This window comes from Candoia aspera, chromosome 2, assembly GCF_035149785.1.
Source record: "Candoia aspera isolate rCanAsp1 chromosome 2, rCanAsp1.hap2, whole genome shotgun sequence".
NCBI lineage: Eukaryota > Metazoa > Chordata > Lepidosauria > Squamata > Boidae > Candoia > Candoia aspera.
In genome coordinates, this window is record NC_086154.1 from 195,542,782 (window position 1) to 195,569,420 (window position 26,639).

The following is a 26,639-nucleotide window of genomic DNA, read 5'->3' on the forward strand; positions in this document are numbered from 1 at the left end:
TTCAGATGCCTAGATGCGTGTCAAACGCACACGACTTGAAACTGGCATGGTTAGGGTTGAGTCTAGAGTGTGTTTATCCTCTCTCATCCTTTGACTAAAGTTTAAACTATATCCCAAAGGCCTTGCACCTCTTATTTTTTGAGACAATTTCCAATCTTCATGGATTGAGGCTATTAATGCAAATCTCGCAAAGCTAGGATATTCTCCATCTACTCTTCTCGTGATGGACTTTAATCGAGCAAAGCTAAAGTTAAAACAAAGGGTAAAGGATATAGAGAGGCAAGAAGATATAGGGAAGGTCCCACTTTTCCTGTTTCCTGCACATAAAAAATACATTGCTTCTGCCGCCAGCTATCTTGAGCAACTCAAAATCCCCACCCATCGGAGAGCCTTCTCCTTAGCTCACTGCCACGCTCTCCCTTCTGCAGTATTGGAGGGCAGATACAAAAAAATCCCATTGCCCACAAGACTTTGTCCATGTGACTCAGGGGAGGTTGAAACTATAGACCATGTCCTTTTGCACTCTGCCTTTTACAAAGACATTCATATTAAATTCATTTCATGGCTGATTATTTAACATTCTGGATGTACAGATCCTGAATATACTCAATTGCTGCTTATAGACAAAAATTCTACAGTTACGGTGTAGGTAGCCAGGTTCTGCGCTGCAGCAATGAAGATTCGACACACCAAGAGGGGCCAACCTTTGTAATGTCTTGCATATCTTTGTAAACTCTTTATAATCATATATATATATATAACGTCACTATGTAGTTTTTATGTTTTATATCTCATATCTAATATATTCTTAAAATTTCACACACTTAAATAGTTAAAATAGGCCACACATTAGATTTTACATATAGTGTTAGATAGATAATTAGTGTATTTTACCTGAATTCAATATATATATTTTTTATTGTATGTTTTTAATATTTTAAGCGTGACTATGTTTATGTTACGGAATAACACTATTGTATTGGTCTATGACCATAATAAAGAGTGATGATGATGTCTAGTTGTATGTTATAATATGTTCTGTGCAAAAATGCTGTGTAGGTCTGAACATCTAACAGTGTGTTTCAAACAAGGGCTTTTCGTTTGTTTGTTTTTAATGGTCTGCCCATTGAAAAACTGGAGGAGGAAAATGGAATTATATGTGACGTAGCATCATTCCTATAATTAGGGAAAGATGGCTTTGGAACAAAATCAGTCTTTCAGGCTGGGAAAAAAAGTATTTTTACTGTAAAGATACCAGGAGAGCCAGTTTGGTCTAGTGGTTAAGGCTCTGGGCTAGAAACCAGGAGACTGTGAGTTCTAGTCCCACCTTAGGCATGAAAGCCAGCTGTGTGACCTTGGGCCGGTCACTCTCTCTCAGCCCAACTCACCTCACAGGGTTGTTGTGGGGAAAATAGGAGGAGGAAGGAGTATTAGGTATGTTCACCGCCTTGAGTTATTTATAAAAATAATAAAAAGGTGGGATAGAAAACAAACAAACAAACATGTATTAATCTCCACTAACAACTAGAAATTGGCGAAGTGCAACTAAAAATATACAAATAGTGGAAAGATTATTTAAAATATTTTTCTACGAAATCTTTAGAGATATGGTCTCATACAGCAGTCCAAGCTTGCAAATTTGCCAGTGGAAAGTCCAATAAAATGCCTAGAAACATCCTAGGAGGAGTAACTTGCTTGAAATGTTTTAAACATTGTATTGCATTACAGGTTTCTATTTGCTGGCAAATACGAAGTTTACATCGCAACCTGGATATATTGGCCGCTTATACAGTCCCACTCTGCCAGCAAACTTACAATATTGTCTGAGATTTTATTATGCTTTGTATGGCTTTTTCAAAATGAGAAATTCTCTGGCTGTTTACATCTTTGAAGAGAACCATATTGTTCAAGAAAAAATCTGGTCTGTCTCAGAAACCCCCAGGGGAGTCTGGACTCAAGCTGAAATCACCTTCAGAAAACCCATGCCTTGTAAGGTAACAGCCAGTGTTTTCTGTCTTAGTTACTGCTTTTTTCAGTTTCCCCTAAATGAGTCATAATGACTCCTCTATGAAAAAAAAAGGCATATATTTTTTCAGTAAAATTATCCTGATGGATGGGAATGTGACCAGATAGAAGTGCAGTCACTATATGGTTTGTGAGGCAGGAGGTTGTACAGGGGGGGAAAAAAGCAATTAAATAAAAATGCAAGTTTTTATTTGGATGGTATTATACTCATATATTCTGGAAAGAAGGGTTCTAGCCATTATTTGCTTAATTCATTTAGTTAAATTAGAGCTTGAACCCTACTAACACTACAGTTGAAAAAAAATTATCATTATTATTATTAAAAAAAATAAAAACTATAAAAACAAAGCTAAGACAAAGAAATAATGGGCGAAGGGATGTTAATAATATCATCTGTTCTGGGGGAGGCGATGAGTTCAGTCCTTTCCTGAAGAAGCCCTTCCCTAGAGGAAACAGATTATCTAGATCCCCACCTGGATCTAGATAAGGACTCTAAGGATTCTGACCTGGTCATGGGATAGAAATGGCATTGGTTACTCTGGTTGAAGGTCTTTATTGGGAACTAGATGGTGGGGAATGGAAAGATCCTTCTGGCAGTACCCAGAAAACTAGCTACATAAAATTGCATTGCCTGCCATTAGAGAGAGAAGGGGGGGGGCGTTCTAGTTTTAAACATAACCCAAGCAGCAGTGGAAAAAATTGTACCCCACAATGGAATCTCAGTGAATTGCAAGAGACTTAGCAGAGTTTTGACCTTTATCCACTGATTCTGCTCTTAATTATTTTTAGAAGAGAGGGAGAATACGTGTTTGTGTAAAAGAGGGCATCAAATGATCTTTTGTTAATGTACTTAGTAATACCCATATTCTTTCCTTAATATGGGGGAAAACTCTTCAAATATAACCTTTTTTTCAAATACATTAATTTAACTTTAGAACCTATAGTATTCAAAAACTCTTACTGGGTGAAGGTTACTCTAAATTATTTCTGATGCTCCATATCCCAAGCCATATATATACAGTTGCTCATTTCAGATGACAGATGACAACCAGTTTACAAGAACCCCAAAACTGACCTTGTATTATTAATGCTACAGAGCAGAATGGCTCATTGCATGGAGGGGTCCCTATTAAAAAAACAAATGACTACCATCATGGAAAATATCAAACTCACTCATTAACAATGACATTGAACAACCTATAGCCTTTTTTTCAGGTATCCATTGCAGCCATATTTTTCTGTATTTCACAACCCTATTCTATGAACATAGTAGATTTGCATGAGCTTTTTATGCATTCACTTTATCAACCATTTTAAGAATATTTTTTATTCTTCCTATTGGGTTGCTCATCAGAAGCAATTTCACCAGTCTCTCTCCATACTTCAAGGCTATATAAGAGAGCCAGTTTGCTCTAATGATTAAGGCACCATGGTAGAAACCAGGAGACTGAGTTCTAGTCTCACTTTAGGCATGAAAGCTGTCTGGGTGACTGGGCCAATCACTCTCTCAGCCCAACTCACCTCACAGGGTAGTTGTTGTGGGGAAAATAGGAGGAGGAAGGAGTGTTAGGTATGTTCGCTGCCTTGAGTTATTCATAAAAAAAAATTTTTTTTAATTAAATTTTGCCACTGCCCGTCTCCCCCCAAAGGTGGGACTCTGGGTGGTTTACAACAAGGATAATAAAATTAAAATAATAAAATAAAATAATAACGGCAGGATAATTTTTTTTTAAAAAAATGTATATTTTGTATGAATAAATGAAGCTCTGATACCTTCTTTTGAAGAAAGCATTAAATGTCTGAATAGTATTTCTGCTTCAATTGTATACTTATTTGAAGTACAGAACAAAAACAACCTCAGATATAAATATTCACTGCTGAATTATATGTGTCGCAACGTTTTATTTATTTATTTATTTTCATACAGGTGATCTGATGAATATTTACTTACCTATATCTGTTTCACCTTCTTGTAATAGAACTAGCTAGGAATTGCTAGCTGTTTCATTAATTAGAAATTTGGATAAGCCAAATTCAGATTTCTGCTGAGATGGGGGTACACTAGAAATATAGTGAATTAGCATTCTTTTTATACCTGTATTTTCATTATAGATAACTGACAAAATGATGCAAGAAACACAAGTTGATTGCTAGGTGTGTTCAAAGCATTAGAAAGAGACTATTCACAAACTGTGTTGCAGCAAGCAAAACGTTTCTCCCAAGAATTTTGAAGACTTACACATTTGCTTCAGAGGTTGTCCCTGACTGTGATTTGTACGTGGGTTTACAATACTTCCATTGGGATTGTGAGTACAGTGAGTGCATGCCCATATGTACTGACATCCTTTGAAGCAACTCTGCAAGTCTTTCAAAGGATGCTTTAGCATTTCAAGGAATGTGTGTATGTATATTTAATATGCTTTCTGAAGCATTTCTTTCAAATGCTTTGCACAGTTCAACTGATTAGAAGAGTATTTTGAAAAGAAGGCTTGAAAAAATAAGATGAGTATTTTTTTGTGTAAATTTCAGGTGGTGTTTATGAGCTGGTGTAAAAGCTTTTGGGATTGTGGAATAGTGGCACTAGATGATGTATCAGTGAATTTAGGAAGCTGTCATACTGCTGGTAAGATTAATTATATTTCAAGTTTGTAGTATGTATGTTTATTGCTATTGATGTATATTTTCTGATAGTAGTGACCTGTCCTGTATAACATTCCCCTAATATCTGTATTTTTGTCTTAGGGTATCATAGAACATTCCATATTGTATTGAGATATAGATTTAAGTTTAAAGACTATGTCTTTCTCCATTTTAATGGTGTATGGAGGCAGAATCAGAATTTATACATGTTTACTATTGTGCATGAGTAGAGACACACATACATTGGAACTAATAGTACAGATAGAATGTTCAGTATGCCAAAGATATTCCTGCAAATGGTTTCTTCCACCAAATCCCAAAACACTCTTACTTGCTCTTGAAAAAAAAACTGGGCTGATCGGTATTTAAACTGGGGTTCAGATACAGGGGTAATGGATACCTTCTGTTAGCACAAATGTCCATTATGTCTATGTCTCTTTTCATATATATATATATATAAAATAAAAACCCTGCCTACTGTAGGAAATAAAAACCCTGCCTACTGTAGGAATTGGCCTGAATGATAGGCGTTTTGGGAGAAACAATTTAATGTTCCCCATTTCTGTAAGTAAAAGGCTAAGTCCAGAAGGTGCTCCTCATAGTAGTGCTAACCCTTTGGAACAGCCTTCCAATGGAAATAGACTAGCTCCCTCTCTGACTAGCTTTAGGAAAATGCCAAAAACTGAGCTATGTAATCTAGAATTAGCCATTGATGCATATATTGATTCAATGTGATAGTCCATGTTTTTGTTCCATTATGTTTCATTGTTATGTGGTTTAACTGATTTAAGACATTTTAAATTAGGCTTACTATCTTACTATCATGACCCGAGTTTGATCCCAGCGGAAGCTGGATTCTCGGGTAGCCGGCTCAGGTTGACTCAGCCTTCCATCCTTCCAAGGTCGGTAAAACGAGTACCCAACTTGCTGGTGGAAAGGTAATTACAACTGAGGAAGGCAATGGCAAACCACCCCGCTACAGTCTGCCAAGAAAATGTGAAAGTGGCGTTCCCCCCAAAGGGTCAGACATGACTCAGTGCTTGCACAGGGGACCTTTCACCTTTCACACACGTGGATGCTTTAGTTATTTTCTATATACCTTGTAAATTGCTAAGAGTCACCTTTAACTGTGGCAAGATGTAATAAATCACGAGTAAAGCTCAAGGGATTGCAGTGAAATCTGAATTAACTATGCTGTTAATACTTTGCATCATTATATGGTTTTTTATTAGTTACTAATTCTTATCTCAGCAATATTTATTTATTCATTTTTTATTCTGCCTTTATTATTTTTCTAAATAACTCAAGACAGCAAATAGACCTAATACTCCTTCTTCCTCCTGTTTTCCCCACAACAACAATCCTGTGAGGTGAGTTGGGCTGAGAGAGAGTGACGGGCCCAAGGTCACCCAGCTGGCTTTCGTGTCTAAGGCGGGACTAGAACTCACAGACTCCTGGTTTCTAGCCCAGCACCTTAACCACTAGACCAAACTGGTGCTCTTATCAATATCAAGGCAAATTACAGTGTAATTGTAAAATCTACATCTAAGTACGTGTTACATTACTTATAAAGTCTATTTTAGAATGAAAAATCAGATTTACTTAGAAGAATCATATCTGCTTGGAATTTTTAGAAAGCAGAAAATGTAATGATGTGATATCGGTAGTTTTTTTTTTTTTTTTAAGCAATTTGGAATAGAAGGACATCGAATCAACAAATTCAGGTAGAAAAGCAGTTTCTATACGTACAGTGAACAAGTAAAACTGATAGCTTCATCCATACCATGAGTTTTACATAGGTCAATTAGATATATTCAAATATACTTAAAACATAACTACATTGTATGTTTGGTAGATATACTGACTGATTTTCCTGGAGAATGTACCTTTGAAAAAAATGAGTGTATATTTACTCAGAAAACAAGAAATCGGCATGGCTGGCATAGGAGAAGAAGTCCAACTCCTACATCTTACACTGGTCCAAGAGGAGACCACACTACTGGGGTAGGTAAGTTATAGTTTAAATGGTGATAGACGACCCTGACAATAATATGAAATATGAAATAATAAGAATAGTTTTTATTCCAAGATAGATTTCTAATCTAAGGGAGGACACTTGATGCTTATTCTTTTCTATTAAACATACAAATCAGTACTTCCATACTTAAAAATAGACAAAACTATTCCCTCATTTTTTTTATGCTAATAACAAAATATTATCTTGGACATTTCTTCAATAAATAAGAAATTGTTATGGTTCTATTTCCAGGCCTCTCCAATAGTTTTCGGTGAGATTTGAGAAAAGTTAATTCATATTGGAAAAGATTATTAGCACAGGAAAATATGGCTTTGAAAGAATATATTTTAACATTTTGTAGGTTTCTTAACTGGCAATAAAAACCTCATGAGCAAAGAGAAGAAAATATATAGATGCTAGGTATAAAAAGATGATTTAATAAATCTTGCATAGTTGACAGTGAATTCTGTAAGTTTTCTGAAAATACAGTTTGAGAGTTAATCAGATACTTATATAAATAGTCATAACACAGCAGTTGGAAGAATTATGGAACAAAACTATAAAATGTACCCCAAGTTATAATCCCAAGAGAAAACTGCTATAAAATATAGGTGGTATACAACTCCATCTGTAATTGCCAAGATAGACAAATCATATAGTAATACATGTTGGAAATGCCATGAGACGGAAGGAATATTTTACCATTTGTGGTGGACGTGTAAAAAAGTTCAAAAGTACTGGAAAGAAATACACATCACTACTCAGGGTATTTTAGAAATTAAATTTGAAATGAAACCACAATTATTCTTACTAGGCATAATTCCAAAACGTAACAAAAAAAAAAATCACAATTTACTAAAGTATATCTTTACAGCTGCAAGGATAAATTTAACACAACATTGGAAAAGAGATATGTTACTGAAGATATCAGACTGGGAACTGAGAATATGTAGTAATGGCAAAATAAACAGCATCTATTCACAACAGAAGTTTAAGCAAGAATGGCTTCCATACATACTACTGGTAGTCCTCGGGTTATGACCACTCATTCAGCAACTGTTCAAATTTACGGCGGTGCTGAACAAAGAGGACTTAGAACCAACCCTCAAAGTTGTGGCTGTCACAGCATTCTGCAGTCATATGTTCACCATTTGTGACCTTCCCTTCCCACAAGCAAAGTCAATAGGGAAGCCAGCAGGGGGTCACAAGTTGCTTCCGCAAGTTGCTCCTGACATTTTTTCATCTGCCCATCCACACTCTGTCACACACCTCTCCACATGCACTCTGTCATGCCTGCCCATTGCACCCACTTGCCCATGCTCCATAGTGCCCACCTGTGGCACTGGTCCACCTGCCTGCACTCAGTAGTGCCCGCCTATAGCTCTTGCCCACCAGCCTGCTTGCCTGGGACTCCCACCTCTTCCTACATAGTGGTCACATGAGGTCCTCGCTCAACAATCCACAGAGTCCTAGGGTTACAACGGCAACTGGGATTACCGTTGCTAAGCGATGTGGTCATGTGGCATCACACTTTACGAGTGCATCACCTAGCAATGGAAATTCTGATCCCAATTGCTGTTGTAACCTGAGGACTACCTATATATTATGCCCAGCAAAGCAATTTTAAGTATCTAAAGCATGGAAAAAGAACTGACTAAAGAATTGAAATCAGAATCATACAAAAAATTTAAATGCCTATAAATACTGTACAGGTGGTCCTCACCAACCACAGTAGGGACCAGCAACTTCATCACTAAGCAGCATGATTGTTAAGCAAGACATCACATGACCATGCTAACTTAAGACGTCAGTTCTGTCAGTTCCAGCTGTGGTTGTTAAGTGAATCACTGTGGGTTGTTAAATGCAATGTCACATGACTCTGACTTGCGATTTCCTGCTGGCTTCCCCATTGACTTTGCTTGCTGGAAGCCGTCTGTGAAGGTCATAAATGGTGATCACGTGACCGCAGGCGCTGTGACCATTGTAAATGCAAGGTGATTGCTAAGCACCCAAGTCACAATCACGTGATCTCAGGGATACTGTGACAGCCACAACCTCAAGGACCATTCGTAAGTCTTGTTTTTCAGCATTGTCATAACTTCAAATGGTCATTGAACAAGTGGTTGGTAAGTGAGGACTACCTGTATATTAGTTGGAGTACCATAAAGGAGAAGTTAGAAACTAGCATTATCTATAATGTTTTTAATAGTTTTTTCTGTTTTTTATATAACAACAGATAGTGAAGATTTTGGCACTTAGCTTAGAGATTCAAATTCTCTTTCACACTGTTAAAATAATTTAATGTATTTTGTTTTTTATGGTTAATTTCTCATCAGCAATATATTTATTGATGTTATATTTTTATATCAACTTTTTTTCTTTTCTCCTTTTGCTTGCATTCACTGTTTAAAAAAATTAATATTTTTTTTAAAGGTACGGATTAAAAATATTAATATATTTGAACAGCTTTCATGGTAATAGCTACCATTATGACAGCCATTTTGTGAACTGGCAAGCCATCCCCCCATGGGACTCAGAACATGCTCTCAGGATTCCAAATATGCCTAATGGTAAAAAAATGTTAGAACTCTCTAAAGTATCTTGAAATTTTTTTTAAGAAAGAGATCTGGTCATTGCTGCATTGCTGTGTATTGTTTTTCCCTAATTATAGAAGAGTGCTGCAAACTTTTAAAAGCTTTGGTATAGAAGTTACCATTTTGTTTTTACTGAACAGTTGCCAGTTCCTTTGGCAATACTACTGATAAGGATGACCAGTTTTACAACAGTAAAAACAGCAAGTCCGTAATCATTAAATTTATATATTTATTAAAGTTTATTTGATAATTTCCCAAGAGTCACAGGCAAATTTTTTTTTAAAAAAAAGTCTAGCAGTTAGTCTTTGGAAGGGCTTCTCTGTAACAAAATCACATTCAATTATGCCAAACATTTCCTGTCTCTGTTGTGCTATTATTTATTTATTTATTTTATTTATCACTCAAATTTTTATCACCGCCCCTCTCCCCCACACGGGGGACCCTGGGTGGTTCACAATAAAAACAATTAAAATTCCATAAAATCATAAATACAGCCATTAATCAATCAGAATAAAATGCAATAAAATCCAAGCCATGGCAGATCTAATTCAAACCATAAGGGCATAAAACTGGTCCACGCAGAACTAGGGAATCAGCCAGCCCCAAGAATGGCTCTTCCCCTCCCTATTCCAGGCAAGGCAGCAAAACCAGGTCTTCAGCTGTTTTCAGAAGTCCAGGAGGGAGGGGGCTAACCTCACTTCTGGGGGAAGGACATTCCAAAGGGCGGGAGCTGTTGCAGAGAAGGCCTGCCTCCTCGACCCCGCCAGATGGAATTCTCTTACAGACGGGGTCCGCAACATGCCCTCTCTGCACGATTGGGTGGGACGGGCTGATGTAATGGGGGTGAGATGGTCCCGTAGGTAACCTGGACCCATGCCATGTAGGGCTTTAAAGGTGATAACAAACACCTTGAATTGGACCCGGAAGCAAACTGGAACCCAATACAGCTCGCACAGTAGAGGTGTTATGTGTGCTTATCTCGGAGCACTCATTACTGTTCGTGCGGCCGCATTTTGAACCAACTGCAGCTTCTGGATACTCTTCAAGGGTAGCCATGTGTAGAGCGTGTTGCAGTAGTCTATCTGGGAGATGACCAGGGCGTGAGTGACTATTTGAAGGGCCTCTCGCTCCAGGAAGGGGCGTAACTGGCGCACAACACAAAGTTGTGCAAAGGCCCTTCTGGCCACGACTGCCACCTGCTCTTTGAGCAGGAGTTGTGAGTCCAAGAGGACCCCCAAGTTACGCACCGAATCTGAATGGGGCAGTGCAACCCCATCCAGAACTAAAGATGGCAAATTCCTAGAAGCTGAGGGGCCGTTAACCCACAGCCACTCTGTCTTACTAGGGTTCAGCTGACGCCTGTTGCTCCCCATCCAGACGCCAACAGCCCTCAGGCACCTGGAAAGGGCAGCCACAGCATCACTTACCTCACCCCATGGGGACGGATGATCTCACCCAGCGGTTTCATGTAGATGTTAAATAGGAGGGGAGAGAGTACTGAACCCTGCGGCACCCCACAGAGGAGGGGCCGTGGGCCTGACCTCTCCTCCCCTACTAACACTGACTGGGACTGGCCCTGGAGAAAGGAGGTGAACCGGCATAAGACTATGCCGCCCACCCCCAACTCCCTGAGCCAACCTAGCAGGATACCATGGTTGATGGTATCGAAAGCTGCTGAGAGATCAAGGAGAGCTAGGATAGATGCACTGCCACCATCCCGCTCCCGCCAGAGATCATCCATAAGGGCGACCAATGCTGTTTCCGTTCCATATCTGGGTCTGAATCATGACTGAAAAGGGTCTAGATAATCCGTTTCCTCCAAGATCCTCTGGAGTTTCAATGCCACCACCTTCTCAACCACCTTCCCCATAAAGGGAAGGTGAGAGACTGGACGAAAATTATCCAGTATAGTAGGGTCCAGTGACAGTTCCTTGAGGAGGGGGTGCACCGGTGCCTCCTTAAAGGCTGCCGGAAACACCCCCTCCTGCAAGGATGTATTTACCATCGACTGGACCCAACCACACGTCACCTCCCGAGCTGCCTTCACCAGCCAGGAGGGACATGGATCTAATTGACAGGTGGTGGCATTTACAGTCCGGAGAATCTTGTCCACTTCCTCAGGTCCAACAGGATCAAACGGTTCCCAGATAACTGGGTAAGTGCGCTCCCCAGGCATCTCCACAGACCCTGTCTCACGCTTGGAGTCCAACTTAGAGTGGATCTGAGCGATTTTATCCTGCAGATGCTCCAAAAATTCCTCTGCACGACCCTGCAGGTGATTTTCCAGACCCCCTTTCCCCAACAAGGATCGGATGATCCTAAACAGGGCTGCCAGGCAGCATTCTGCAGATGCAATAAGAGCGGAGAAATACTGATGTTTTGCCCCTCTTACCGCCACAAGGTAGGCCTTAATAGCGGCTCTAGCTTGTGTCCGGTCGGGTTCGGTCTTTGTCTTCCTCCGGCAACGCTCCAGGCGTCTCTTAATCCTCTTCAGAGCCCTCAGCTCCTCCGTGAACCACGGGGAGGGTTCAGTGGGGTAAGAGAGGCTGCACAGGCGCGATCCTGTCCAAGGCCCCAGCTGCCTCCTTATTACAGGCGGCGGCCAGGGTCTCCGCTGGACCGTGCAGTAAGTCCTTGGGTATAACCCTCAGCTCCCTCTGAAACCACACTGGGTCCATTAGTCGCCGGGGGTGGGCTGATCAAATAGGCCCTGCCTCCCTGCGGAGGTGGGTGGCATAAGAGAAACTCAGGGCCACCAGGGCGTGGTCTGACCATGACAAAGGGGAAAGATGTAACTCTCCCCTCAGATTACATTGCCACTGCTCCGACAAGAAAACTAAGTCTGGTGTGAGGCCACTGCTTCGAGTTGGGTCCCGAATAACCTGAATCAGGCCCATGGTGGCCATGAACTCCCGGGCTGCCTCCGAGGGCCACCCCAGGGACGGCAGATTGAAGTCCCACAGAACCGTAAGTCTGGGGAACTCCACTGCCAACCCTGAGATGGTCGCCAGCAGCTCAGGTAGGGAGGTTGCCACACAGCAGGGAAGCTGATACAGCAGCAACACTCCCAACTGCTCTCGAGCTCCCAACTTGAACAGGGTCTCACAACCAGTTACTTGTGGAGCAGGGCCCCTGAAGGCCACCAGAGACTCTCTGATGACAACTGCCACCCCTCCTCCCCTGCCATCTCGGCTGGTGCCACACCCGAAACCCGACCAGGCACATCTCTGACAAAGCTCCTCCTTCAGGGCTCAGTCAGGTTTCGGTAATACACACCAGGTCTGCCCCCTCCTCCATGATCAGGTTGCATATGAGGGGGGTCTTGTTAACTGACCTGGCGTTAAGAATTATGTTGTGTGCAAGTGATTTTCAGGTAAAACAAAGTTAATGTATGACTAAGAAGCAATACATTTCTCTATGTCAGGAAATGGAGTACAGAGTAGAAATTCTCTACCACCCTATCCTGTTCCACCAGGAGGTATCCCCAAACTAGATGAATGAGAGTAAATCCAGTAATTTTAAGAGTGTTACCTGATCAATTTTTATGACTATTGCTTCCTGCGCTGCTACTGCCTGTTCTACTTAGGACTAGCACATCTTGGCTGCAAAAATTCAGACAACCACCAGATTCTAGCAAAGAGATACTGAAAACTAACTCTTTGCAAGAACCATATTGATAAAAAGCCAGACAACCATTAGAAACCTAGCAAAGATTTTTGTATCTCTTTCCCTGCCCTCTGGAACATTATCCCCCCAGAGATCAGATTTGCCCTGACCCTGCTGGACTTTTGCAAGACGCTAAAAACCTGGTTTTGCCATAAAGCCTGTGAAACTGATAGTATGGGTGAGCCCGTTTCACTGTTATTTTCAGTGGTATGAATGTCTTGGCTGCTATTTTATGCTATTTATGTTGTTTCAAACTTTGATTGATTTTATTCTGTTTTTATTTTGTTTAAATTGTTGATCGCCCAAAGTCATGTATATGAGATGGGTGGCCATATTAATTAAACAAATAAAATAATCTAGTGGTTGCCTGGATTTTTACAAATATGTAGTCCTCTCTCAAGTACTTGTGCAGATACTATGAGTGGCAAATGAAGAAGCTGTTTGCCCCACTGCTATTGTGTGAGCCTCCTGTTGCTCACAATGCTATTACTAGCCCACCAGGACAAGCTGGTGGAAACTAAGACATTTTCCTGGTTTGGAGTGCGTGCGCCATTGATGTTTCTGGTAAAACTCAGACATCTAATCACTCTATACAAATTATAAAATCTCTTAAAGATATACTTTCACATATTTTCTTTTTGAAGGATATTACATGTATATAGAGGCTTCTAATATGATCTATGGACAGAAAGCACAACTTATTTCAAGGTTATTACGAAAGACATTTGGACATCAGTGCCTTATATTTTTTTATCATATGTATGGAAGTGGGACAGGACTGTTGAACATTTATTTGAAAAAGCATGGTGCTAAAAAGGAGACCCTCATCTGGAAAAGACGTGGTGAACAAAGCATCTCATGGTTAAAGGGCCTAATACAATATACATGTGAGACATCTCACCAGGTAAGTTAACAATGTAACGATCAATTCCTTTATAGGAATGGATATCCATTTAATTTATGAAATAAATGTTTTTGGGGGTGAATTTTCTAGTTGACAAATTTGTTAAATGCCAGTAACAGGCATAACTTACCCCAGAAATATGACTGAACCATGCCAATTCAAAATAGCACTGGGTAATCTTAAATCTGCCTAAATTGATTGTATAAGCAACCCAAATAAGCCTTTCTGTCATTAAAGATGATTACTGTACCAGATGTGATGCACAGAAATTTTCCTGTATTTTTTCCTAAGGGTTCTTATTTAATTTGATGGAGAATTTGCTTTAGAAATGCTTTAGAAATTATTTTTCAGAAGGGAATTTTGAAGATATTCTCATGGGTGCTATGTGATGTTTTTGCCCTTACTTAGGTAGGAAGGAAATAGTCAAGGGGTCCATGTATAACCATTTTTCCAGCAGTTTACAAACTCCCTTGCTTTCAACACTTTAATTAAATGATAAGAAAAAGTATAATGAGGGAACTTTTGGATTTTGGCTTTTTTCCAAGGGGGCAGTGACTAAGGGAGAGCCCTGCTTTTGAGTAATTGTTGAAGAGTTTCTCATTCTGGAGAAATTAGATAAATCATCTATCCTTTCCTCTTCACAAATCTAGTGGACAATTTCAAATGATTATTTATTCCTAGTACTAACTATACCTCTCTCTATCCAGTTTTAGATAATTTAAACATCTGGATCTTATGTTGTACAGTTTGGATTTCAGCTATATAGAATAGTATAAAAGAAGAGATGCAGAGAATAGAAATGTCAGAAAGCAAGTTCTTTTGTATATTTCTGTGAGAAAACAGCTGAACATGGTTCAGTCCAAAGTGTGCACAGATCTGTGCTCATGAACTGTTCTTCAGCTCTCCAGAATGGATTTTAAGAAGGACACAAAGGGGGAAAGGGAAGTTATTCTGTGGGGGGAAGAATACGTTTTGATGCAACCAAACTTCTTGCTTCTATAAGCAAGTTCTTCTAATAACATGTACAGGATGGCTCTGAATCTGGCATAGTGGACTTCTGACCTGCAGGTTAGATGTGGTTGGTGGAGCTTCTACATCCAGCTAGTGAAGGCATAGGCTCTTCCAGTAAAGTTAGTCCTTGCTGAACAAGGCAGAGAGTACAAAGAATGGGGAAAACCACTGCTTTGGTGTCCAAGATGAGGCTTCTGTCCTGAAACCCTTGCCCCTGTCATCACCTGGCCTGCCAGAGAGGATAAAGAGGAACAACTTTCCCTTTCCCTTTTTCCTCTAATTAAAAAAAAATCAAAATGTATAAGAAGAAACGCTACACTGTTTTTTTTAAAGGCCCTCTCATTGAGAAGGGAGGTGGATAAATAATTCCTTGGATGTGGGTGTGGGGGAGATGACAGAATCTAAATAATACAACTGGAAGGAAACTTATACAGTAGGGTTTTCTTGACCCCAAAATTTATCTGGAAGATTGGTTGGCCGCCTTGAAAAGTATGATTTCTCAGGGGGTCCTGACACAGGAAACAGGCCAAAATAATACAAAGATATAAAAGGAGCAAATTTAGTGTTGTAATGCTTCTGGCCAATTTTGAACAATTCCACACTTTTATGTTTCATCTTTTGCTATTCCTAAGGCTCCTCAAATTGTGGCAAGTTCTTAGTGGTATGGGGATACCAAGTCATCTTGTATGCCTCCTGAAGTATCTGTATAACAACTAACTAGCAACAGTAAGAACAGACCACGGAACAACGGACTGGATTAAGATTGGGAAAGGAGTACAGCAGGGCTGTATACTCTCACCCTACCTATTCAACTTGTATGCAGAATACATCATGCAACATGCTGGGCTTGAGGAATCCAAGGCTGGGGTTAAAATCGCTGGAAGAAACATTAACAATCTCAGATATGCAGATGATACCACTTTGATGGCTGAAAGCAAAGAAGAACTGAGGAGCCTTATGAAGGTGAAAGAAGAAGTGCAAAAGCTGGGTTGCAGCTAAACCTCAAAAAAACCAAGATTATGGCAACCAGCTTGATTGATAACTGGCAAATAAGGGAGAAAATGTAGAAGCAGTGAAAGACTTTGTATTTCTAGGTGCGAAGATTACTGCAGATGCCGACTGCAGTCAGGAAATCAGAAGACGTTTAATCCTTGGGAGAAGAGCAATGACAAATCTCGATAAAATAGTTACGAGCAGAGACATCACACTGACAACAAAGGTCCGCATAGTTAAAGCGGTGGTGTTCCCCGTAGTAACATACGGCTGCGAGAGCTGGACCATGAGGAAGGCTGAGAGAAGGAAGATAGATGCCTTGGAACTGTGGTGTTGGAGGAAAATTCTGAGAGTGCCTTGGACTGCAAGAAGATCAAACCAGTCCATCCTCCAGGAAATAAAGCCAGACTGCTCACTTGGGGGAATGATATTAAAGGCAAAACTGAAATCCTTTGGCCACAGAATGAGAAGACAGGACACCCTGGAGAAGATGCTGATGCTGGGGAAAGTGGAAGGGAAAAGGAAGAGGGGCCGACCAAGGGCAAGGTGGATAGATGATATTCTAGAGGTGACGGACTCGTCCCTGGGGGAGCTGGGGGTGTTGACGACTGACAGGAAGCTCTGGCGTGAGCTGGTCCATGAAGTCACGAGTCGGAAGCGACTAAACGAATAAACAACAAGGCTCCTCAAACTTTCCAGAATGGCTGTGGAGTGGGATAAGGGAGATATTCATTTAATAGACCTTTTCTCTGCTTCAATTAGTTATAATCAAGCCATGATAGTTTACTATTATTTCTAGAGAGGCAGCAAAAATGTATACAGTTACATGAAAATTAGCATCTTGCATGCACAGTGCTCATTAAAAAAAGCTGTTTTTATATTCTATTTATTCAAAGTATATTCATAAATTATGCTTTTTTAAAAATGCAGATTATATTTGAAGCAGTTCGTGGAATATCAATAAGAAGTGACATTGCTATAGATGACATTTCATTTCAGAGAGGACCTTGTAAAGGTAAACTTAATTTGATTGAATTTGCCCTAGCATTTGAGTCATATTTGCTTCTTGAAAGCTCCTTATAATATAAATACATATAATATAAATACAGTATAAATCTTTAAAACAATAAAAGGAGACAGCTGTTAGTGGCAACTGTTCCTTTCTAGATCTAAAGAGATATTATTGTTACCGTTATCAGAAGTCCCACAAAGCCATTCTTGAGCTACAGCAGTTTCATCATTTCTACTGTCATACTCAAAAAAGAAAGGACAACTAGGCTTCAGACCATTCATCCCTGTATCTTAGCACAGCTCAAAATGACTTTTATCTGTAAAGTAATATGCAGATGTTTCCAATATTCTTTCTGTCCTCTTAGAAATGGAAGAAACTACACTACAGTCATCTGGATATTCTGCTGATTTTAATGAAATAGAGTACTGAACTCTGCAGGAGCAGATGGAACACCCAATACCTTCTCTACAGTAGGAACTGCACAGACTTGTCCACACTATCAAGTTTAAAACTGATAGCTACTGGATTATTTTGTTAAGGACACAAAGGCATAGGAAAAACTGAGGAATGATTTAGTGCCTCGCTTATGAAGTTATTTACTCAGGGTTCCCTCACTTTGTTTTTATGCATTTTATTTTGCATGTGACATTGGTTATTCTAAGGAGCTATTGGATTTGCACTAAATGTGCAATAATTAATACAGATTTTTTTAGAATAATTTTCAGGCATACAATTATAGAAAGTGAAATGGACACAATCTGTCATTGTGTTAACAAAATCTGCATTCAGTGAATGCCTTGTTGGCAAATAATGGATTTGGTTTAAAAATTCTGAAATAGCAAAGAAATATTAGAAACACTATTAACATTTTATAAGTTGTCTGAAAATGTTTTTATTATTATTCAGGAAAACCAGTATCTGTTGGAACCTTTGGTTGTGCCAAATTAATTATGGAATCCTATGTATATCTACTCAGAAATACATTGCATTGAGCTCAATGAAAGTAACTCCCAGGTGATGTGCATAGGTTTGCAATATAAGGGTCTCACCAATAAGATGTTTTAATTTTTATTTTACTGTTCTTTGCTAATAATTATTGTAATGAAACCATATATCCAGGCTACAACCAACAGATAAACCTCTGTAAGTGTTCTATAAAATATAATGCAATACACCAATATTGAGCAGCATACATTAGAGAAAACTGTTTGGAATGCAGTTTTTTTTTAATATATTAGTGGTTTGATAGACTTGTCCAGAATGACTTTTAAAATACATTTAACCACAAAATATTCCTGTTTGAAACAAATAATACACATTTGAATGTTGAGTATATGATAGATATAGAGGGATGTGCATTTCGTATATGTATGTGTGTGTACAAATGCTTTTTCTGTAATTTTAATTGATCTAATAAAATGTGATTTTAATTCACTTTAACTCAATCTGTGGCCAGAAATGTACTGATTTTTTCAGTAAAATTGATGTTTTTTCCACAATCACTTATACAGTGGAAACTCCCAGACCAGGCTGCTTCAATTAGTTGCCTATGAAATGTATTTGGAAAAAGCAGATGGTCTGTAACATAACGTAAATTGCCAATTGCTGTGGTAAACAATTCTGTTAATTTTATTTATTCATTCATTAAACAAATATATATAGCCACCCAACTCACACACAGTGACTTCAGGCGGCTTACAGAATTAAAATCCATAAAAACAAAACACACCCCACAGTGGCCACAAATGCACTCAAATTAAACACTTGATCAGCTCCACAGTGACCTGGGATCTGCAGGCCTGCTGACAAAACCATGTCTTCAGGGCTTTCCGGAAAAGGAGCAAGGAGGGGGCAAACCTTATCTCTGGGGGAATGATATTCCAAAGGGAGAGAGCCACCACAGACAAGGCCCTTTTCCTTGGGCCCACTAGATGTACTTCCCTAATTGAAGGGATCCGCAGCATCTTTCCTCCCGCTGTAGTGGGCCGGGCAGATGTGACTGGGGTAAGGCAGTCCTGCAAGTAACCTGACCCCAAGCCATGAAGGGCTTTAAGGGTGATAACCAGCACCGTGAATTAGACCTGGAAACAAATCGGCAATCAATGCAGTTCCCACAAAGCGGTAACACACGTGCAAATCTAGGCTTGTGCAAAACTATGCAGTCTGCTGCATTTTGAACCAACTGAGGCTTCCGGATACTCTTCAAGGGCAGCCCCATGTAGAGTGCATTACAACAGTCCAAATGGGAGGTGACTAGGGCGTGGGTGAGTGTGAGAAGGGCATGTTGATCCAGGAATGGGCGTAGCTGGTGCACAAGATGCAGTTGCACAAAGGTCCTCCTGGCAACGACTACCACCTGCCCTCAAGCAGGAGTTGCGAGTCCAGGAGAACCCCCAGGTTATGCAGAGGGTCCTTCTGAGGTAGTGCAACCCAATCCAAGACCAAAAACGGTAATTCTCTGGAAACCAAAAGGCCTGAATCCAAAGCCATTCTGTCAACTTCAACCTGTTGCTCCCCATCCAGACCTCAGCAGATGCCAGGTACCGGGAAAGGGTGGGTGCGGTATTACTTAACTCACCATGGGCAGAGATGTACAACTGAGTATCATCAGCATACTGATGATCTCTCACCCTGTGGTGACATGATTTCACCTAGCAGCTTCATGTAGATGAAAAACAGGAGCGGACAGCACCAACCACTACAGCGCCCTGCAAATCAGGGGCCGAAGGCGGGACCTCTTGCCCCCAATCATCACTGACTGGAAACAGCCCCAGAGGAAGGAGGTAAACCAAGACAACACAGTGCCCCCCTATTCCCAACCCCCAAAGCTGTTCCAGAAGGCTATCATGGTTGATGGTAATGAAAGCCACCTAATAGAGCAAGGATGGTCACACTGCCCCATCTCGCTCCTGCCAGAGATCATAGAAAAGCGCAACCAATGCCATTTCTGTCCCATATCCAGGCCTGAATCCTGACTGAAAGGGGTCCAGATAATCCATTTCATCCAGGATTCTCTGGAGCTACAGCGTGACCACCTTCTCAACAACCATCCTGAAAAAGGGAAGGTTGGAGACAGGACAAAAACTGTCCTTCAGGGTGGGATCCAGTGATGGCTTCTTGAGGAGGCAAACCACAGCCTCTTTAAAAGTATGTACCTGGCTTTCAGTTGCCATGCGTATGAAATTCAGACTATTGACATTGATCTTTAAAAGGACTGGGAACAGTACATCTAAAGAAATTACCATAATATTCCCATGCTGAGTTCATTGCTGTAGATAAAAACAATTTTGTTTGAAAATAGCTTTCAAAGAAGAGAATATATGGCTGTAGAAAGTCATTTGCTGCTTGGCATTCTGCACATTTAATAAACACCTGGCTATTTACTTTTTTTTTTAATTATTGGAAAGAGAATTTGAAAGGGGACACACTTTTTGGTGAATATATGAGTTGTAAGTATTTTAAATAAAACGCTAGAAAAAAAACTTTTTCCAGAAAAAAATCCTTAACATGGTACCCCTGAATATCATACTTCCCCTTGGTGCCCACTGATGTTATTTGCTTCCCCAGTGGTTGGTTTTTACAAGAGTGAGTGAAGAGCAAAGCATTGGGTTTAGCTGCCTTACTGTTCCTTTTCCTTTCCACATAAAAGCCTTTAGGATCTACACAGATAGAAAAGGGTTCTTCCATGAAGAAAAGGTGTTGGAGCAGTTTAGCAACGTGCAATTCAGCCACCTACCCAAACCTCTGGGAATGGCAGCAGGGAGTAACCTAGAGAATAAGACGGCCAATGCTGCATATGTGAGTGAGTGAGTGAATGTGTATGAGATAAATAAGTAGCTAGGATAAAGAGATGTTATAGAATCGTAAGAGTTGGAAAAAGCCATTTAGGTAAACAAGTCTAACAACCTGTTCAGTGCAGAATCCAAATTAAAGTATTTCCAACAAGTGTATAGCTAATATATGAACACATCCAGGGAAGAGAACATCAGCTCTGTTAGCTGATAATTAGCTCCACTGCCAATTAAAAATCTTAGTTTTAAGATTTTTCTAACATTCAGTTAGAATCTGCCTTCCTGCAATTTAAATTCATTATTCCAGATCTTGCATGCTTCAGTGATAAAGAACAGGTCTTTACTTTCTTCTGTGTAATTTAGGTACTTAAAAAATACATTTCTCCTTAATCTTCTCTACTCAAGGCTAAATATTTCCAATTCTGTCAATCTCTCTTTGCAGGACCTAATTTCTAATCCCCTTATTATCCTTGTGTCCGTTCTCTGCACCTGTTTCAGGTTATCTAAATCCTTCCTAAAAAATAGTTTTTGGAAGAAGACATATACTCAATGTGGGATCTAACTGATGCAAAATGAGGGGAACTATTACTTCCACTACACTTCTGTTGATGTAGGTTAAAGTTGCATATATTTTTTTTGTATCCACATGCAATGGCTGACTCATGCTCGGTTTGCAATCAATTCCAAGATCTTTTTCACAATAAGTATTATCAAGCCAAGTATCATATATACTTTACATTTTATCTCTCTTTTCTATATGAAGAACTTTGTATTTATCACTGTTAAAATGAATTTTGTTCATTTCTGCCTGTCTCTTTACTCTGTCAAGATCTTTGGGAATCTGATTTTTGTCTTCTAAGATACAGTATTAGCTATCCCAATGAATTTTGTTTCACCTGCAAATTTAACAAGCACTTCCACCATCCCTTTATCATAATTCATAAAAATGCTAAAGAGTACAGGACCCAGGACTGAATCTCTGGTATCCGTCTTGATGCCTCATTGCAGTTTGAAGAACAACTCTATTAGTACAATTTCAAATCAGCCTTGAATCCACTTAATTGTCATGCTATCAAGTCCTCTCTTAACCATCTTGCTTGTTGTGGAGTACTTTTTCAAATACTTTGCTGAAATCAAGAGGTATTACGTTTATATTATCACAAAAGCTAGTAAAGTTACCAATCAAAAAATGAGATACCATGGTTAGATAAGACTTAGGACAAGTTCACATTTTCTTCTGACAATGACTGCACTATTTTGAAGGTGCTCACAGATTAATCTCTTTATGATCTTCTTTAGAATTGTTCCAGGTATTATCAGACTGACCAATTTATAGTTCCCTGTATCATTTCATTTTCCTTTTTTTTTTTGAAGACAGGGACAATTTCTGCAGTCTTCCAGAACATCACATCATTCTAAGGAATTTCTCAAAGATACTTCATAATGGTTAACGCACATTCTTTCTATATCCTAGGATGTAATTAATCTGGCCTATGTGATTAAACTTATTCTGAATAAATAAATATTCCCTTACTATTCTTCCATCACTCTCAAGCTTCATTCCTGTCTCTTAATAATGCTCTTCAAAAATGCTTGGTGGAATACATATCCTTCAGTCTGAGCCAAAATAAAAACTGAATAATGTTGCTTTTTCTTTTTACCTATTAGCATTTTGCCATCCTTAGTGAACAGCTGGTATATGGTTCCTTTTGTTTTGTTTTACTTCCAAGCATATCTAAAGAAACCTTTTTTATTTTTCTTTCCTTCCTTTTCTCTCAGCTTTTGCTTTCCTGATATCTTCTTTCTACTTCTGGGCTATCTTTTTATACTTCTCCTTGGTCATTTGTCCCTGTTTCCACTGCATATACTGTATGTGTCCTTTTTATTTTCTGATATTCATTACATTTTCATATACTTTATTTTTTCCTCATCTTAGATCTGTAGAATGTGAGATAATCTTGAAAGAGACAGAGAATGATGGGTTTAAAGGAGCAAATACTGACACTGAGACTCAGAATCTTGAATTTAGGTTCTTAGACAGTTACCTATCTTCTAGTCTCACCAATTTGCTGTAGCAACTGTTTTCTGAGAGCACTCACAATATTTTCTGAAAATATCAAGGAGGTATTTCCTTTGATCTAGAGCAGGGTTTCTCTGAAGAATTCTTGGACTTGCAGTCCATACATCTAAAGTTGCCAAAGTTGGGAAACACTGATTTACAGTAAAAACATAAGCTATTAAAGTTACTTTAGCTGTATAATTGGTAGCCTAATTTATTTCCTACCCCATTTTCTATTCCTGTAGCAATGGGCATAGAGGAGGTGGTTGTTAGGAAATAATAAATTCATACAGTATTGTCTTACTTTTATGATTACTTAGAGCAGTATGCGTAAAGTGTTACTATCAAAGACCCTAAATTAACATAAGAGAATGATAAGGAAATAAGGAAAAATTGAGGAAGAAAGCTGTATGCATAGATAGGGCAGGTCCAAGCAAGATTTTCATAGAGTTCTCTTTTACCAAGATTTAGTGAGATTGAATGGGTAGGGTTACAAAAATCCCAGCAACTGAACTATTTTCCAACTGTCTTTAAGGAGGCGTTGGTGCAGCCCCTCCTCAAGGATCCGTCGCTGGATCCTACTGTATTGGACAATTTTTGTCCAGTCTCCCACCTGCCCTTTTTGGGGAAAGTGGTTGAGAAAGTGGTGGCATTACAGCTTCAGAGGGTTCTGGATGAAACGGATTATCTAGACCCCTTTCAGTCAGGTTTCAGGCCCGGATATGAGACAGAAACGGCATTGGTCGCACTTATGGATGATCTCTGGCGGGAGTGGGATGGTGGCAGTGCATCCATCCTTGCTCTTCTTGATCTCTCAGCAGCTTTCGATACCATCGACTATGGTATCCTTTTGGGGTGGCTCAGGGAGTTGGGGGTGGGTGGCGTGGTTCTGCGCTGGTTCACCTCCTTCCTCCAGGGCCGGTCCCAATCGGTGGTGATAGGGGTAAGAGGTCCGACCCTCGACCCCTCCATTGTGGGGTGCTGTAGGGTTTGGTTCTCTCTCCTCTCCTACTCAACATCTACATGAAACTGCTGGGTGAGATCATCTGTCACCATGGGATGAGGTATCATCAATATGCCGATGATGCTCAGTTGTATATCTCCACCCCAGATGAAGTAAGTGATGCCATGACTGCCCTCTCCAGGTGCCTGGAGGCTGTGGGGGCCTGGATGGAGAACAACAGGCTTCAGCTGAACCCTGGCAAGACGGAGTGGCTGCAGGTTAATGGCTCTTCTGTATCTGGGACTTCGTCATCTTTGGTTCTGGATGGGGTTGCACTGCCCCAGACAGACCCGGTGCATAACTTGGAGGTCCTCTTGGACTCACAGCTCCTGGTTGAAGAGCAGGTGGCAGCCATGGCCAGAAGGGCCTTTGTGCAGTTCTGTGTTGTGCACCAGATACGCCCCTTCCTGGATCAGGAGGCCCTTTGAACAGTCACTCATGCCCTTGTTATCTCCCATACTGACTACTGCAACGCGCTCTACATGGGGCTACCCTTGAAGAGTATCTGGAAGCTTCAGCTGGTCCAGAATGCAGCCGCGGGGGCTATTTTTGGCACCCCCAGAAGGGCTCATATAATACCTTTGCTACATGAGCTGCATTGGGTACCAGTTTGCTTCCGGGTCCAATTCAAGGTGTTGGTTATCACCTTTAAAGCCCTACATGGTATGGGGCCAGGCTACCTGAGGGACTGCCTCTTCCCCTTTACATCAACCCGCCTCACCCGATCTTGCAGAGAGGGCATGCTGAGGACCCCTTCGGTAAGAGAATTCCATCTGGCGGGGTCCAGGAAGCAGGCCTTCTCTGCAGTAGTGCCCGCCCTTTGGAACATCTTGCCCCTGGAGGTGAGGCCAGCCCCATTGCTCCTGGCCTTTCGGAGAAACTTGGAGACCTGGCTCTGCCACCTGGTCTGGGGCAGGGAGGAGAACAGTCATGCCTGGGGTTGGCTAGTGCCTTGAAGTACCCCTTCCATGCAAAGACTGAATGAGATCACAGCCATCCGGACTTTACTCTTATTTATATTATTAATGATACGTAATTTTATAAGGCATTTAATATATTTATTGTTTTGTTGTAAACTGCCCAGAGTCCCTCCGGTGGGAGGAAATCGGCGGTGACAAATTTGATAAATAAATTAAAAATAAATAAATAAATTTTCAGTTTAGATCCAATATATGATTTTGTACATTAGGGCAGAAATTTTCTTACCTTCTTTCTAACAGCCTTCTGGTGATCCAGCACTGGCTGTTTGCATAATGGTCTCCATAATGCAAACTTTTATCAGTCTGGGAACCAATGCTACATATGACTTTGGATAATTGATACGGGAAGGAGTGTGCTTGGTTATATCTTCTCCTGCCCCAAACAGAATTTGCAAAACATGTAACTCTTTTTCAAAACAAACCTCACAATATTCTGCTAAATTCCAAATGCTTTCTCTGCCATCCTCTGAATGCTAACCCCATGTCAATGCATTCTTATTTCTGACAGAAACATTCATCCATAGTGGGGTAGTGGGGTAGTATTCTTGGGGACCCCCTGAAGTTGATGCCTCAGCAGCCCTTTACTGCCACTTGCTTTGCTTGCAGATGTATTGAAATGTTGTGATACATTTGTACACCGCCATTCTACCAAGGCATGGAAAGCCGTTTACAGCTTAAAATAATAAAACAACACAATCCATTTCCTCATAATACTCCAGCAGACTTCAGTTTGGGCTGCTAGTTTTCTGTTTAGGAAACGAAGACATTTGTTCCCTGGCATAAGCTTTTGTTCATTCATAAAGCCATTGGTTCTAGAAGGGAACTTGGATCACATTTCAGGAACAGTTTGAAATAATAATTTCTGTTTTACTCTCTAAATCAGCATCTGGAAGGATTCAGAGAACCAAACACCAAATGGTAACTTACAACAATATGCATGAAATCAGTTTATAACTTAACATCCTCCTGCAGATCAGATTTTTGCTACTTCTGAATTAAGGTTATGGTATTTTTATTTGAAGCAGAGGAGAGTGAAAAACTTGTAAATATTTTTCTATTTTATGTATGTTATGTATATAACAGCTTGCTAGGAAAGTAAGTCTGCCTGAACTATGTGTTCAGCTGTGCCACTGAAGAAGCTTCACATCAAGTACTGGGATTATACTAACATCTAATTTCCCCAGCATTTTCAAAATGTGTCCTAGAATCTCCCACAATTCTCTGGAGCAGATCTGGAGAGGGCATAGGAAAGAATACAGCTTGCCTGTACCATGAATCCAAGCAGTGAATTAACATTGCTGGATGCAAAACCTAGGTCTTTTATATCCAATTCAGATAGATATCCATTTACCCATTAATTACTATTTTGTTCCACAGAATATTGTTAGTTTTGTTACTACCTTTCACTGCAGTGTTTCTAATTATTTTATTTATTAAATAAACACATTTAAATAGAATTACATTTTCTACATCATTCATTGTGGGCTGTCAATATATTCCACTATGCTTTTTTTTTTAGTCAAAAATGGGAAGTAAATGGTTTAATGGTTGATACATTTCTTTTTTCCCTGTGGTATTCTCCTGCCATCTAATGGAGACTTCAAGAATAACATTTTCCAGTCTAATAACTTGTGAAATTGCAAAAATCCTGTGTTTTCTGAGTTTTCAAAAGAATATTGAGTGTGCAATGCCTATTGCTATCAGGTTAGAGTGCAGGGCAAATAAAGAGAAAGTATACATATATATATGGATCAATGCCATCTATAATGGGGGTGAAAAGTACAAGATGGCAGTCATGTGATGCAAGTCTCACCCCTTTTGACATTAACACACATATAAAAGGGGTGGAGTTTGCATCACTGTGCCATATCTGCCATCTTGCCCATTTTGACACATCTGTGAATACTGTACCATTGGTCTCAGTGAATTTCCTGTTCTAAAATT

At 40.0% G+C, this 26,639-nt stretch overlaps 1 protein-coding gene across 2 annotated transcripts in view; it reads left to right on the forward strand.

The window, feature by feature from the left end:
- The window catches only part of MAMDC2 (MAM domain containing 2), a 75,885-nt gene extending 57,581 nt beyond the window's left edge, over nt 1-18,304 (forward strand). Inside the window, exons 9-14 of one of the 2 annotated variants that reach the window (XM_063295124.1) lie at nt 1,729-1,994; nt 4,555-4,648; nt 6,521-6,673; nt 13,587-13,846; nt 16,781-16,865; nt 17,227-18,304. In XM_063295124.1, the coding sequence (XP_063151194.1) occupies nt 1,729-1,994; nt 4,555-4,648; nt 6,521-6,673; nt 13,587-13,846; nt 16,781-16,865; nt 17,227-17,291 (923 nt within the window). In that variant the 3' untranslated portion in view covers nt 17,292-18,304. Of the gene's footprint in view, nt 1-1,728; nt 1,995-4,554; nt 4,649-6,520; nt 6,674-13,586; nt 13,847-16,780; nt 16,866-17,226 lie in introns of those variants that run through there. The other variant, XM_063295125.1, reaches the window with a different exon arrangement.
- The last annotated feature ends 8,335 nt before the right edge of the window (nt 18,305-26,639 follow it).